General features: G+C 44.2%; 1 protein-coding gene across 2 annotated transcripts in view; it reads left to right on the plus strand.

Annotated features, from left to right (window-relative positions):
• LOC118385325 (G-protein coupled receptor 4-like) overlaps positions 1–15,408 on the plus strand; it is a 33,152-nt gene extending 17,744 nt beyond the window's left edge. For both annotated transcript variants that reach the window (XM_035772387.2, XM_035772394.2), the window contains exon 2: positions 13,006–15,408. In XM_035772387.2, coding sequence (XP_035628280.1) covers positions 13,504–14,649 — 1,146 coding nt within the window. In that variant the 5' untranslated portion in view covers positions 13,006–13,503 and the 3' untranslated portion in view covers positions 14,650–15,408. The remainder of the gene's footprint in view (positions 1–13,005) is intronic.
• The last annotated feature ends 239 nt before the right edge of the window (positions 15,409–15,647 follow it).

The following is a 15,647-nucleotide window of genomic DNA, read 5'->3' on the forward strand; positions in this document are numbered from 1 at the left end:
TCCAATGGCAGCTGGACTTGAGATGGCCATGTGTAGCCCTAGTGTACAGCTGCATCCCGTGGGTTTAGAATCAGTGAGGCAAGTAATCCCTCTGAAGAAGATTATTATCTTACGACTTTCATTTCTTTTGATGAAAAAGGATGTGTGATTCATAGCTAGACGTACGAGTGGCAGCGTCTGTGTTATGTTGGTTCGATATTATTTTTCCACTCCACCAGTTATTATGTCAGCGGCAGCTGCTAGCTTGAGTTATGTCACGTCATTTCCTACCCACTTCCTACCCGTTTCCTACCCACAAGGCACACACACGTTGTTTCAGCGTAATTTGTCGACGTATTGTGACGTGGAATCAACGTGGAAAATACATTGGGATTAGAAAAAAAGCCATATCATCCAGCACTGTTTTCATCTCATTTCAAACAGCTTTGTAAACATTGAAATTAGGTTGAAATGTCAACTTAAAAACATTGACTTAACCGGACTAACATGTTGTTACATCAATCTCATTTCAACATAATCATCAGAACTATGTATACATTGAAATTGCGTTGAAAATTCCACATAGAAACGTAACTTTTTTAATTTTATTTTTCATCCTATATTCAATATACACTGAGTATACAAAACATTAAGAACACCTGCTTTTTTGATGACATAGATTGACCAGTTGAATCCAGGTGAAAACTATGATCCCTTATTGATGTCACTTGTTAAACCCACTTCTATCAGTGTAGATGAAGGGGAGGAGACAATTTAAAGAAGGATTTCTAAGCCTTGAGACAATTGAGACATGGATTGTGTATGTGTGTCATTCAGAGGGTGAATGGGCATGACAAAATATATAAGTGCCCTTGAACGGGGTATGCTAGTAGGTGCCAGGTGCACCGGTTAGTGTCAAGAACTGCAACGCTGCTGGGTTTTTCACACTCAAGTTTCCTGTGTGTATCAAAAATGGTCCACCAACCAACGGACATCCAGCCAACTTAACACAACTGTCGGAAGCATTGGAGTCAACATGGGCCAACATCCCTGTGGAACGCTTTTGACACCTTGTAGAGTCCATGCCCCAACGAATTTAGGCTGTTCTGAGGGCAAATGTGTAGGGGGGAACTCAATATTAGAAAGGTTTTCCGAATGTCAAATCAAATCGAATTTTATTTGTCACATACACATGGTTAGCAGATGTTAATGCGAGTGTAGCGAAATGCTTTTGCTTCTAGTTCTGACAATGCAGTAATAACCAACAAGTAATCTAACTAACAATTCCAAAACTACTGTCTTATACACAGTGTAAGGGGATAAAGAATATGTACATAAAGATATATGAATGAGTGATGGTACAGAGCGGCATAGGCAAGATACAGTAGATGGTATCGAGTATAGTATATACATATGAGATGAGTATGTAAACAAAGTGGCATAGTTAAAGTGGCTAGTGATACATGTATTACATAAGGATGCAGTCGATGATGTAGAGTACAGTATATACGTATGCATATGAGATGAATAATGTAGGGTATGTAACATTATATAAGGTAACATTGTTTAAAGTGGCTAGTGGTATATTTTACATCATTTCCCATCAATTCCCATTATTAAAATGGCTGGAGTTGAGTCAGTGTCAGTGTCAGTGTGTTGGCAGCAGCCACTCAATGTTAGTGGTGGCTGTTTAACAGTCTGATGGCCTTGAGATAGAAGCTGTTTTTCAGTCTCTCGGTCCCAGCTTTGATGCACCTGTACTGACCTCGCCTTCTGGATGATAGCGGGGTGAACAGGCAGTGGCTCAGGTGGTTGTTGTCCTTGATGATCTTTATGGCCTTCCTGTAACATCGGGTGGTGTAGGTGTCCTGGAGGGCAGGTAGTTTGTCCCCGGTGATGCGTTGTGCAGACCTCACTACCCTCTGGAGAGCCTTACAGTTGTGGGCGGAGCAGTTGCCGTACCAGGCGGTGATACAGCCCGCCAGGATGCTCTCGATTGTGCATCTGTAGAAGTTTGTGAGTGCTTTTGGTGACAAGCCAAATTTCTTCAGCCTCCTGAGGTTGAAGAGGCGCTGCTGCGCCTTCTTCTCGATGCTGTCTGTGTGAGTGGACCAATTCAGTTTGTCTGTGATGTGTATGCCGAGGAACTTAAAACTTGCTATACTCAGTGTATATTGGGGTGGTTGACTGTATGTAGAATATCATATTTGATTAGACATATTTTATTTGAGTTAGAGGAGTTACTTTTAACTATTCAATGTTATTCAAAATTCAACATAATCTCAAACACCCCAATATTGGCTATATTGAATATACAGTATGATGAAAATATTTTGTACATTTCTGTGGAATTTTCATTGAAATTTAAATGTATACATTGTTCTGATGATTATGTTGAAATTAGATTAATGTAACAACCGGTTAAGTCTATGTATTTAAGTTGAGGTTGTACCCTAATTTCAATGTTTACAACGCTGGTTGAAATGAGATGAAAACAATACTGGTTGATGACTTACTTAAAATTCTATGTATTTTTCGTGTTGGGTCCACATCATGTTGGGTGAAAAATAGTTGTTTTTGTTACACCCTCTTTTTTTTTAACCAGAAAATGAACATCCATTGGGTAATTTGTCATTTTCAATGATTTGTAATGTTTTGAGCTAGTATGTATTCAAATGTTGTATATATGATATAATAATTAACAGATTGCATTTTGCACTCCCTCCCCCGTCTTCTCAAGATGAATGGTTTTGACCCCTCTAAAGTTTTTGCTTCACTCCCGCACGCCACTGCTTTGCTTCCGTGCTGTTAGAAAGCACTCGTGTGCTGTTGTTACATTTGTATCGTTGTTTAATGTCCGATGCACTCAGGGTGTTGTCACGTATCATTTTAGCTGCGTGCGCCCCAAGCAAATTCATTGGACCCTTTCACGTTGTCTGTATGAACCATCATGTCTGCTTTTCTGTATCGCAGCCTCTGCCTCTGTGTGGCTTGCCCTCCCATCAGCCTACCAAAGGCTGCACATTTACAGAAAACTGCATGCCCAGTAGCTGTGCCTGTATGCATGGGAAGTGTTTGATTTGATTTGTTTTTTAAATATTTGTATCTCGATGAAACAGCTCTTCTTGGCTTGGTAAGTAATATCGACCAATTAAGCCATTTCTACTCTTGTGGCATCAAATGTGTATGCTGCTGAGAGAAGTTAAGTGTGCCTTGAATTCTAAATAAGTTACAGACAGTGGCCACGTCTATCACTGTGGGTGGGATTGTTAGGGGTGGAGCAGGATATATGTGAGTCACAGGGTTGATAGGGTTTCAGGCCTGTCAATTAATTATTGCGGGTGGGATTTTCAGGAAAGGGAGAAGATTAGCAATTTAGTCCTTAAAAAAATGTTTCAATACAATTTTTCTTGTGGCAAACCTTGTAGGTCCACTAGAACCCCGGCCCAACCAGTGGGTAATCAAGTATGTATTTGGGGATGAAATTACACATACTAGAATAATGTACAATTAATATTTTATTTTCTTACATTGTTTTTAACATTGATATTTTGTGTGCTTTGATTATTTGAATTATTATCGTCTCACAATCATAACTATCTGATGAGCCCATGTGTTATTCACACTTGTGGAACTGCCAATGAATGCATTCCCATTAGAATACAAAGTAAAAGTCCCAAGTTCTTCAGAGACCAGTCAGGGAGTTGCAGACGACATGATCCCTTTGACCTGACCTTTCCCTGTGCTCTATGCATTCAGTCCAACACAAATAACCCTTAGCTGACCCCTCTGTTTGTTGTCTGTTTAGGAGACCTGCCAAGCCTTCTCGTAGTATCCTCTCACTGATCTGCCCTAATGAATGAATAATCATGCAGCTCAATTTTAGACCCATCTCTCTCTCTCTCTCTCCCCCCTCTCTCTCTCTCTCTCCCTCCCTCTCGTTAAGTGGGGGGAAACAGAAGTGCCTCTCTCTCTCCCGGGCATTGCTGGTGGTTGATTGAAACACTGCCAGTTTCGTGATCACCATCCCTACTGTGTTTATTGTTGTGCAGCTGATTCGATAACGCAGGGTCTTTCCCACCCGACCTCAGAGAGTTGACAGAGAGGGGTCCTCGCCGAGGCCAGAGTTGACAGAGAGGGGTCCTCGCCGAGGCCATCAGGAGGCCTATGTGTTTACGCTCATTATTAAACTGGGACCAACTGGGCCTTCCAACTGGGACGACCTGTCCAAAACACAGACTTGTGAATGCCTGCGACACTGTCCAACTGGTAATGTCACTTGTCCAACTGGTTATGTTACAGGGAGGGAACAACCATCCTTATCATTGCTAATATTAAGTAATGTTGGGTCAGTATGGTGATGGTAAAGATTGCTTATCCGCACTGATCTGGTGTGAGGTCATCACTACTATTGAGGTAAGGAGTAGGAAAAACTGATCTCAGATCTGTGCTTTGAAGCATATATTACCTGGAGTGTATTTACTATGTCACTTGTGTCATATTATTTAGAAGTTTATTACAATCTCAAAGTTTCCCTATGAAAATGTCATAGGCTAAATGAATGTAAATCAATTATGAACTGTCTATTGTGGCCATAGCTTCTCAATTGTCCGTTCGTCATAGGGTTCACCAAAAGGGTTACTTTTCTATCAGACAAGGAATAGTTAGAGTTGTTGCGGTGCGGCTTGGACAGCCATCGCCACGTTAGATAGAACTGTCTGAATGTGACTCACATCCTTGTGTTTCCTGTCCCAATCCAAGCAACACTGACAATTTCTCCTGAGCTGGAAATAGATTAAAATTCTTATATTATGGTAAATGGTTTTCAGACTTAACCGTGTCTGGCAGTTTTAAGTATTACGTGCTGTTTAAATATTGGCCAAGGGACACTGCTAATTCAGCTGCACAAATGCACTTATTCATGTGAAGTAAAAATGGCGACTGTCGTTGAATCTAAAGAGCGAAAGTCACCATTATGAAACGTATGAAGGTTGGTCAAATAGATATAACTGTGAACAATAAATCACAGTTATCTGATATGTTTCAAATAAATAACACACGGGTATGGAAGCCGCTGGTGCTTCATCTGTGTGTCTCCTGACTAACCTGAAGCTAATGGTCCACTGTTACGGATACAGGTGTCCTGTGTGTATTTGTTATCTCTCCTTCTGCCCTAGTCACAGGTGGCAGTCATCAGTCGCCAATCTGAAGACACTGCTCCTTTTCCCTTACCCAATCACATCCCCTATCCCTTGGTTTAAAAGAAACCCAATCAGTTGTCTCTGGAGCTATCGCTCTTTTGTTTTTGAGCCTACATCTCAAATAGTCTGTTATCATCTGAGTATGTATTGCTGTGGTGTATGGCTGTTTGTTTGTTGGTGGGAAAAGGGGATACCAAGCCAAGTTGCACATGGGCATACATTACCCGTAGGAAAACTAAATACCCTAGTTAGTACTGGGCGGACCACCCACTGTATTTTATTGGTTAGTTAGCTAGTTATTATTTCTTTCTTTGGGTCCAGCTCAGCCCTTTTTTCCCACACCCCATTACCGTGTGTTTGACAATAAACCTAAAGTGTTTGACGATAGGTTTAGGTTGTCTGTGGATTTCTTTTAGTTCTCACTGTTCTTTTTCACTGTTGTGATTTGCGTAAGATATGTTACGGGTCTCGTTTCCCTCCCCCCCAGACTGCTGGGAGTAAGGGGTTCGTAACATAAGTGGGGGCTCATCCGGGATCAAGTCTTTACTAACACCCATGCCGCTCGTGCAAATAATTGTGGTGGTCTAGTTCAGTGTTGAGCGTTACAGCTGGGAATAGCTGATGTAGCATTAGTTTGCTATTTGTTGGCGCATGTGTTTTAGTGGTAGTTCAAAATAGCTACTTTTGATTTGACATCCTTTTTGGATAACCCTATGTAGGAGGTTTTTGACAAATGTCGTAGAATTGATTTACTGACCTTGGCTGACCATTATGCTGTATCTGTTCCCGCAGAGTTTAGTTTGTTGGAAGAGCAAGTGCTTGTGTTACCGCTGCCTGAGCCTACTACCCCTGTAGGGGATGTTGCAGCTCCTCTAAGCCCGTTGGTGTCTGAGATTGAGGGCGAGGCTAAAGCTCCAGCCACATTGCTCTGTTTTGAGCAACTGTCACTGTCCCCACTGTCAAACGGTGATGCCATGAGGGATGGCCATTTGACACAGCTCCAACTGGAGGCGTAAGAAAGCCCAGATCAGGTGAGAAAATCTCCAGTTGGAAATGTGTAAAATTGAGGCAGAAAGAGAACAGCGGCAGTTGGAGTTCAAGATGCGCCAGATGGAACTGGAGGCAGAGACTGCGAGGCTAGCTTCCGTTCCTGCTGTGCCTGTTAGTGAGCCGTCCTCACTAACAGGTGTTTTGAATTGAAAGCCGTAGCATTGAAATGGCCTGAAGCCGTATGGTGCCTATTACTTCAGTGTAAATTAACTGGTAAAGCCCAAAAGGGTTTGTCAGCGCTACCTCTTGAAGACAGTTTGAATTATGAAGTGGTCAAAGCTACTGTTTTTCGCGCCTATGAGCTTGTTCCCGAGGCATACCGACAGATTTAGGTCTCATAGAAAGTCTTCTACTCAGACTTATGTGGAATTTGCTAGAGACAAGGAAAATGTGTTTGATAAATGGCATGGTATCTGATTTCAACTCTCTCTGTGAGTTAATAATCTTGTTGGAAGAGTTTAAAAATTGCTTACCCGAATGCATTGCAGTTTACCTAAATGAACAGAAAGTATCCTCCCTGTCAGAAGCATCTGTGTTGGCAGACGAGTTTGTGTTGATGCACAAGAGTGTTTGCGGCTCATACTGAGAGTAGAGCCACTGAATTACCTACTTGTAGCCCTACTCGGTCAGCAGTACATCAAGCACGCCAGAAAAATGAGCGTCCCTGTTTCTATTGTCATAAAGTAGGACATATGATTAATGATTGCTTCCTGCTAAAACGCAAACAAGGGATGCCTCTTCGTGCCAAGCCGCCAACAGGTGTTGGGCTAATTCGTACGGTTGTGAGGTCTGAAACGAAACGGGTGCCTTAGTGTAAATGTATTTTGAAAGTCTCAGTCCCCGACTGCAGTTATGAGCCGTTCGTTTTTGAGGGGTGTGTTCCCTAACGAATGACGAAGCGTCTCAGTGTCCGGTTAAAATCCTTAAAGATACTGGTGCGACGCAGTCATTTATATTGTCTGATGTGTTGCCCTTCTCCGACAATACCAACTGTGGTTTCAGTGTGTTAGTTCAGGGTAATGAAATGGGTTTTGTCCCAGTGCCATTGCACTTTGTGAGTGTACACTCTGAGTTAATCAGTGGAATATTCAGAGTGGGGGTACATCCTATGTTGCCAGTAAAAAGTGTGACCTTTATAATGGGTAACGATATTGCTGGAGGAAAGGTAGTACCCGTATTGGAAGTATTGGATAAAAGTGACCGCTTTCTCTCCAATGAGCTGGCACAGAATTATCCACATGTGTTCCCCGCTTGTGATGTCACTCGTGCTCAGGCACGACAAGTGGGTGACGTGATAGATTTGTCAAACACTGTTCTGTTCAAAGAGTTTGATCAAGAGGATGGGTTGTGTGCTACCTCTGGGAAGCTGATCCCCTCTGACAAACAGCACAGGGAAGAATCGAAGGATATTGATCTTATTGCTGATGCAATACAGTTACCAGTCACTCGTGAGCAACTGATTGCTAACCAAAAGGTTGACAACAGACTTATGTCAGGACCCGGTTACGAACCCGAACTTACGCTGGATGAACTCCAAGGTGCGACCTACGCCCGGGTGACAGGTGAGACGAGAGGAGTGCCCCCACAGAAGGACCTCACTGCCTTGGGGACAAACAACCGATTGGCAGGACATCCTTTCGGGTCCGGTTCAATAGCTTGAGCTCGTCTCATGGTATCCTCAACTTGCCACGAGATCGGAGCCACGATCTTAGCAGCAGGAAGGACAGGCATGTCCGTGTCATCTCGAATGGCAGGAGCGTAGACTCGGGACAGGGCATCCGGTTTGAGATTCTTCGACCCGGGCCGATAGGTGAGGATAAACTGGAATCGATTGAAGAAAAGAGACCATCTAGCTTGTCTAGAGTTCAACCGCTTCGCCTGCTGGATATACTCCAGATTTTTGTGGTCCGTAAGCACTTGAAACGGGTGAGAAGCCCCCTCGAGCCAGTGTCTCCATTCCTTCAATGCCATCTTAACCGCTAGGAGTTCACGATCCCCAACATCGTAGTTCCTCTCAGCCGGGGTAAGCCGGTGTGAGAAGAAAGCGCACGGATGAAGCTTCTTGTCTTCACCCCTCTGAGATAGGACAGCTCCAACACCAACCTCTGAGGCGTCTACCTCCACCACAAACGCTTCATCCGTAGTCGGTAGTATCAGGATGGGAGCAGAGAGGACGCGCTGCTTGAGTCCTTGGAAGGCCGTCTCAGCTTCTCTTCCCCACAAAAACCTTGCATTGCCACCCTTGGTTAAAGCTGAGAGAGGGGCTGCCACCAAGCTGAAGTTGATGAACTTGCGGTAAAAGTTAGTGAAGCCCAGGAAACGCTGAACTTCCTTAACGGATTTGGGGGTGGGCCAATCCGCTACCGCCTCTACCTTCCTGGGGTCCATTTGGACTCGACCGGGTTCCACTACAAATCCCAGGAATTGTACTCGGGATGAATGGAATTCACATTTTTCCGGCTTAACGTACAGATGGCTGTCTAGGAGGCGCTTGAGTACTTGTCTGACATGCTTAGTGTGTTCTTGAAGAGAGCTCGAAAAGATGAGGATGTCATCCAAGTAAATGAACACAAATATGTTAAGCATATCCCTAAGCACATCGTTTATGAGCACTTGGAACACCGCTGGGGCGTTGGTCAGGCCGAAGGGCATCACCAAGTATTCATAGTGACCAGTAGGCGTGTTGAAAGCGGTCTTCCACTCGTCACCAGGTCTGATCCGCACAAGATGGTATGCATTCCGCAGGTCAAGCTTAGTGAAAACAACTGCTTCCTGGAGCTGCTCGAAGGCTGTGGCCATAAGGGGTAGCGGGTAACGGTTACGGACGGTTATGGCATTGAGTCCCCGGTAGTCGATGCAAGGACGTAATCCACCGTCTTTCTTGGCCACAAAGAAAAACACTCGTGAGCAGCTGCTATGGGTTAAGATTAAGAAGACCATGTCTAGGTTCCTTTGTCCTGGATTTACTTGTGTTGTGTTATGCGTTGAATTGTTAGTCGTAGTACTTTTACTCCCAGTGTTTCATAGTCAAAGTGACTGTTTGGCTAACCGCCAGCTAGTTTCCGATTCTCCTGAACACACTGTCTTGTGTCTGAGTGAGCGCTTTCTCACTATGTTAGGTCCATCAGCTTTAGCTCATGGTTAAACCACTAGACATCCAGAAATACTCACTGGGAAGTTCCTGTAATGTTAGAGCTCCTTGTTAGAGCACTTGTACTTAATCACGCTTTGAGACCTGTTATGCTGGTTCTATGGAAAAGTCTGGTCTATTATTCATTCATTATAGAGGGTGACCTACATGTGCCCCAATTACCAGGGTACAATGGCACAGACCAACAGCACTCTGGTGTGAGTTAGGACGTCATAATAACTTCTACACAAAGGTGGCGCCAAGATCGTGGTAGTTGCTCACAATGACTTTGTGAAATTAGACTGAGTTAAGTTGGGATCCATCATTCATCAATGTTTTCAATTAGTTTCAGTTACCCACTGTATTATGGTATAAGGGCACACTCTCATGCAAACTATGGCTGAATATACCCATGGAAAGACATCCAACGTATATACCCCCATTGACAATGGAAATCTCTGAAACAAAAGTAAACAAAAGACCTTACAGACCAAAATCAGTTGAACGGAAGTGACATTTGTAGGAGTGAGCAAAAAGTGTGGGCTAAGCACATTTATGGGAGTGAAGGGTGAATGGCTGTCGCGCCCAGCACCCCCGCACAATGCAAAGTGGTGGGCTTTGTGTGGTGGGGCTTCGATAATCCTAGCTGGCAGCTGATCAAACGCCACGCTTTGTTGCACAATGTGTTCCAGGTTAGCACAGGCTCCCCTAGTTCTCCCTGCTGCTCCCACTGGAATCTATAGGCTGTGTGGGCAACAATGTCAAGCCCTCACAAACCACTGGCTAGCATAACGTCCAATATGGCACAGGTTTAGACAGGGCACATTTCCAAGAGTCATCTAGCCAGGCAGGCCTCTGGGCTCGACTGACCAGGTAGGAGGACACAGGACAAAACAAACACCCTTCGGATGAGTTATATTATACAGGCTGAGGCTTGTACGCCAAAGCAAACTGCTGGAAGACGTTGAACCGGATGAATGTTGTCAGTACGCCTACAACCTTCAAAAGACTAGCGCAGGTATGATGATAACATCGGTGTGGTCACTGAGCCATGAAGGAAGAGTTGTCAACACAGTCTAAGTACAGAAAATGAATATACCCAGGCAAATAATGTACAAATTTAAAATCACCAGGGTGAGCATTAATAGAAAGACCTGTGCATGATTAACTTCAAAGTCAACCCAATATCAAGCATGTTAAGTCCAGTTTGTCTCAGGGTCAGGTATAGATCACAGCTACATTATATTGTAGTTGACATTGCAGTGTTAAGATTCCTCCCTCGCATATGCAAACACTCTGAGATAAGCATCTGAAATTGACAGTAGGCACAAACCACATTCTTCAGTGTCAGTGTTAATTTTTTTCCTGGAAAGAAACCAGATCCACATAAGCTTTAAATCTGTGGAAATGAAAATAACCCCAACAGCGCAGGCTGTAAAATCGTCATAATATTAGTGCTGGTGCTGATGTATGCAAGTGTCATTAGACATTTCTGTGGATGAATTGAAGTCTACTTGCATTATCTTTCCTTACAGCATTACCCTAGCCTATCTCTGCTACTCAGCACCTCTCCACTGCTCCTCCCCGAGGTAGATAAATCAATAATCAGAGGGGAAATTCTCGACATCATTTTACAATGCAAGTATGACGGTTAGGGTGTAATCGCTATAAGCATGCTGTGTAATTCCCCCAAAAAAACAACATTTTTTTTTTTTTGCCTGTAATTGAATGGTGATAGGAAAATGACACCTTGATACAACACATAGTGGAATTACACCATGCTGTGCCCTGGATACACTAGAATTATGTTGAATTATTAACATGCCCTGTCCTTTAATTTTCCGTGCCCTAGTCATTACGGGGTATTCCCAGGGATTAATGTACCTAGAATACGCGGTCGTACTTGCAAACTGACGAGAACAATTTACATTATTGGTCCCTCGTCACCATGACTGTGTCATTTGTATCTGTCCTATTGTGGGTACTTACGGGAGCCGTAACTCTAAGCACTTTTTATTATGGCTTGCTGACGTGTTTTGTGACCCTGTATATCAATAGGAGTGTTCCCGTTGAACTGTATTCGACAAGGTCACCATAGGAGTGGTCCGTCCTTCCTTTCTCTACAAAGACTAGCCTGGTATCTTTCGGGGCCTACTTCAGTAGTGAACTACTGTTCACTACTGCATATTATGCTACCGGTGATTGGTGTAGTTTCCATCAGAATTGGGACTAATTGGACCAATCATGACAGGTGGATAAGACAGGGCTGTCCCTCGTGTCCGTCTGTATTTCTTTTCAAGAAGGAGGAACTTGGAATGTGGCTGTGTTGAGTGCTGTGTTGTCAATAGAAAAGTACACTTTCGTATCAAGTATGTACAGTGGGGCAAAAAAGTATTTAGTCAGCCAACAATTGTGCAAGTTCTCCAACTTAAAAATATGAGAGAGGCCTGTAATTTTCATCATATGTACACTTCAACTATGACAGACAAAATTAGGGGGAAAAAATCCAGAAAATCACATTGTATGATTTTTTATTTTTTTATTTGCAAATTATGGTGGAAAATAAGTATTTGGTCACCTACAAACAAGCATGATTTCTGGCTCTCATAGACCTGTAACTTCTTCTTTAAGAGTCTCCTCTGTCCTCCACTCGTTACCTGTATTAATGGCACCTGTTTGAACTTGTTATCAGTATAAAATACACCTGTCCACAACCTCAAACAGTCACACTCCAAACTCCACTATGGCCAAGACCAAAGAGCTGTCAAAGGACACCAGAAACAAAATTGTAGACCTGCACCAGGCTGGGAAGACTGAATCTGCAATAGTTTGAAGAAATCAACTGTGGGAGCAATTATTAGGAAATGGAAGACACACAAGACCACTGATAATCTCCCTCGATCTGGGGCTCCACACAAGATCTCACCCCTTGGGGTCAAAATGATCACAAGAACGGTGAGCAAAAATCCCAGAACCACACGGGGGGACCTAGTGAATGACCTGCAGAGAGCTGGGACCAAAGTAACAAAGCCTACCATCAGTAACACAGTAACACATCAGTAACACACTACGCCGCCAGGGACTCAAATCCTGCAGTGCCTTTTGTTATTGACCAAATACTTATTTTCCACCATAATTTGCAAATAAATTCATTAAAAATCCTACAATGTGATTTTCTGGATTTTATTTCTAATTTTGTCTGTCATAGTTGAAGTGGTACCTATGATGAAAATTACAGGCCTCTCTCATCTTTTTAAGTGGGAGAACTTGCACAATCGGTGGCTGACTAAATACTTTTTTGTTGCCCCACTGTAATTATATTCTCGTGTAAAGCATACACTATGTGTAAAAACATAAGAAACTGAGAAAGACCGGAATGACCTAAGAAATAATGGCTTGAAAACAACATGAAAACAAGCAGAGAGGTGAGGAGTATTGGAAGTTCAACGTTTGACTAAATACCAGAAACAATAGGCAGCAGAAAGTTGATATAGAGTAACTTGAGAATTTAATGGATTTGACAATTCACTCCAAGTGCATAAACATGAACTCTAGTATGTGAAAAACTGACTGGGTTGGAAAACTCAAACGAAGTGTGTCCTGCCAATTCCAATATCTCACACGCTTTCCATTCTTCTGTTTCAGGTGGGCAGAGCCTGAGGCCTGAGTTAACAGATCGCCTGCTGCTGCTGTGTGCGTGGCACGGATCGTCAGTGACGCTCTTGGAGGAAGTGTGTGTGTTTGGCCTTTGAAGAGCTCTTATCCAGCACACAGTGGCCCGGTCCTCCCCCTTCACCCCATCATCCTCCCCACCCATCTCTCCACAGCTAGCGACAGACCCCGGACAATAGTCTCTCCGAGATTTATGTGGTCCTTGTGGTGGCCTGGCTCTTTGTCAATAAGAGGGGTTTTATTTCACCACTTTTTTTTTCTCTTGTCTTCTTCCTCTGAAAAAGGTGTGGGACCCAACTGTGAAATGGGAGACGTCTGTTTGACATGTGAAGCCCGCCTGGAGAAAATGTCTGCTTTCAGGCCTGGATATAAGGAATTACTCAACAAGAAGGAAACGTCACTGTACGGAATGTCGATTTCCCTCTTCCCTTCTCATTAACAACAACATGTCAGATTGTCCTGACCCTGCAAATGCTTAGTGTCAAAATAACAATGCACCTACAGAATATGAGGACAATGTGCAACATTTCCTTCTGCAATGTGGACTCAAAGATCGACCAGTACTTCCAGCCTACGCTGTACATCATTGTCATCGTCCTGGGCCTGCCCACCAACTGCATGGCTCTGTGGGCAGCTTACTTGCAGGTGAAGCAGAAAAATGAGCTGGGCATCTACTTGATCAACCTCTCCGTGGCTGACCTTCTCTACATCGGCACCCTGCCCCTATGGATCGACTACTTCCTCCAGCACGACGACTGGATTCACGGCCAGAATTCCTGCAAGCTGTTCGGATTCATTTTCTACACCAACATCTACGTCAGCATCGCCTTCCTCTGCTGCATCTCCATCGACCGATACCTGGCCGTGGCCTACCCGCTCAAGTTTGCCAAGGTCCGGAGGGTCAAAACCGCCGTGCTGGTCAGTTCCGTGGTGTGGGCCATCGAGATAGTGGCCAACTCTGCACCCCTCTTCCACGACGAGCTCTTCCAGGACCGTTTCAACCACACCTTCTGCTTCGAGAAGTACCCCATGCAAGACTGGGTGGCGGGCATGAACCTTTACCGGACCTTTCTGGGTTTCCTGGTTCCCTGGCTGCTCATGCTGGGTGCGTACCGGGGCATTCTGCGGGCGGTGCGCGGCAATGTGTCCACGGAGTGCCACGAGAAGGCCAAGATCAAGCGCCTGGCGCTGAGCCTAATCCTGATCGTATTGCTGTGCTTCGGGCCATACCACGTGCTCCTGCTGTGTCGCAGCATCCTCTTCCTCCAGAAGCCCTGCAACTGTGGCGCAGAGGAGGACCTGTTTGCAGCCTACCATGTGGCGCTGGCGCTCACCAGCCTGAACTGTGTGGCTGACCCTATCCTCTACTGTTTTGTTAACGAGGGTGCACGCCATGACGTCGGTCACGCGCTCACCACCCTGCTGGGGGTCTTCAAGCGGAACTCGCCCTCGCCAGCTGACGCACTGACAGCTGGCTCTGTCACCTTGGAGACACCACTGTCCACCAAGAAGCAGCTGGGCCTGTACAGCGAGGTCAAGGCCAGCACCTACAAGACAGAGCTGGTGGCCCTCAAAGAGGAGTGTCTTCAGATGACCATACTCGGTGTTAAGAAATGAACAGCCATCCTGAATCGCAATGGGCGGACATGAGAAAGCACAAGACTATGTGGAAGTGGGGGATGATTCAGTTTATGTAGAATAGAACGTGGGGGAGATTTTAGAATTCTCATGTGAAATGTTTTATCAGTTTTGGGGATGACACCTCATTATGTACCTCAAATGGTAAACTTGCGATTGAAATGTGTTTGATACAGATGAAAATAATCATATCAAGATTGACCATGAGTACATTGTGACGACAGTAAGAAAGACCACACTAAGTTCAGTCGCATAGATGTGATGCAACGTGAAACTAAGGATGTTTGCCATCAAACTGTGTCCTTCTCCACCTCGTCATCTATTGTAGGTATGTGTTCTGGGCGGGACAGAGTTATCTAACAATGGATTTGACATGTTTACATTTCTCTTTCAATGAGCCTCCAGATGCATTGTAACAGCTCCAAAAATCCTAAATGTGTTCTGTCAGCCGGAGAGTGAAGCACAATGCTACGTGTTTTGAGTTCGACAATTTCACTGGGAAATAAATTAAGTGTATCATCGTTTCAACTTGTGTTGTGTCTGCTGTGACGGTACATTGAACAAATATCACGTCAGGAACCCGAAGTCCGGGGTTCAACTGTATGGTTGATGTGTTGCCGTAAAAGCATTAGTGTGTTGACCATGGGCCCGATAACAGTGTTGTGTCGCGGTCTTTCTTCAAGGTTCATTGTTTTGCAGTTGGTGCCTATTTGAATAGATAAAATAACAAACACTTAAGATTAATGTCCCCATTAACATTTCTTGTGTCTTGTCTGTCATATTTGGAAATCACACATAATGACATTCACACTGCAATACCATTCCCTGATGTGAGGATGATGGGTAATTCCACTGGCTGATGGGACTGTCACATTGTTGCATGCAGAGGGTGGGTGTTCTTAAGATGTCAGGGAGACGTAACTCCTCCTAATGGTAACAGTACAGAGCGAGTTAAATAAAGGTGAAATCAAATACAA

This window comes from Oncorhynchus keta, chromosome 1 (assembly GCF_023373465.1).
Source record: "Oncorhynchus keta strain PuntledgeMale-10-30-2019 chromosome 1, Oket_V2, whole genome shotgun sequence".
NCBI lineage: Eukaryota > Metazoa > Chordata > Actinopteri > Salmoniformes > Salmonidae > Oncorhynchus > Oncorhynchus keta.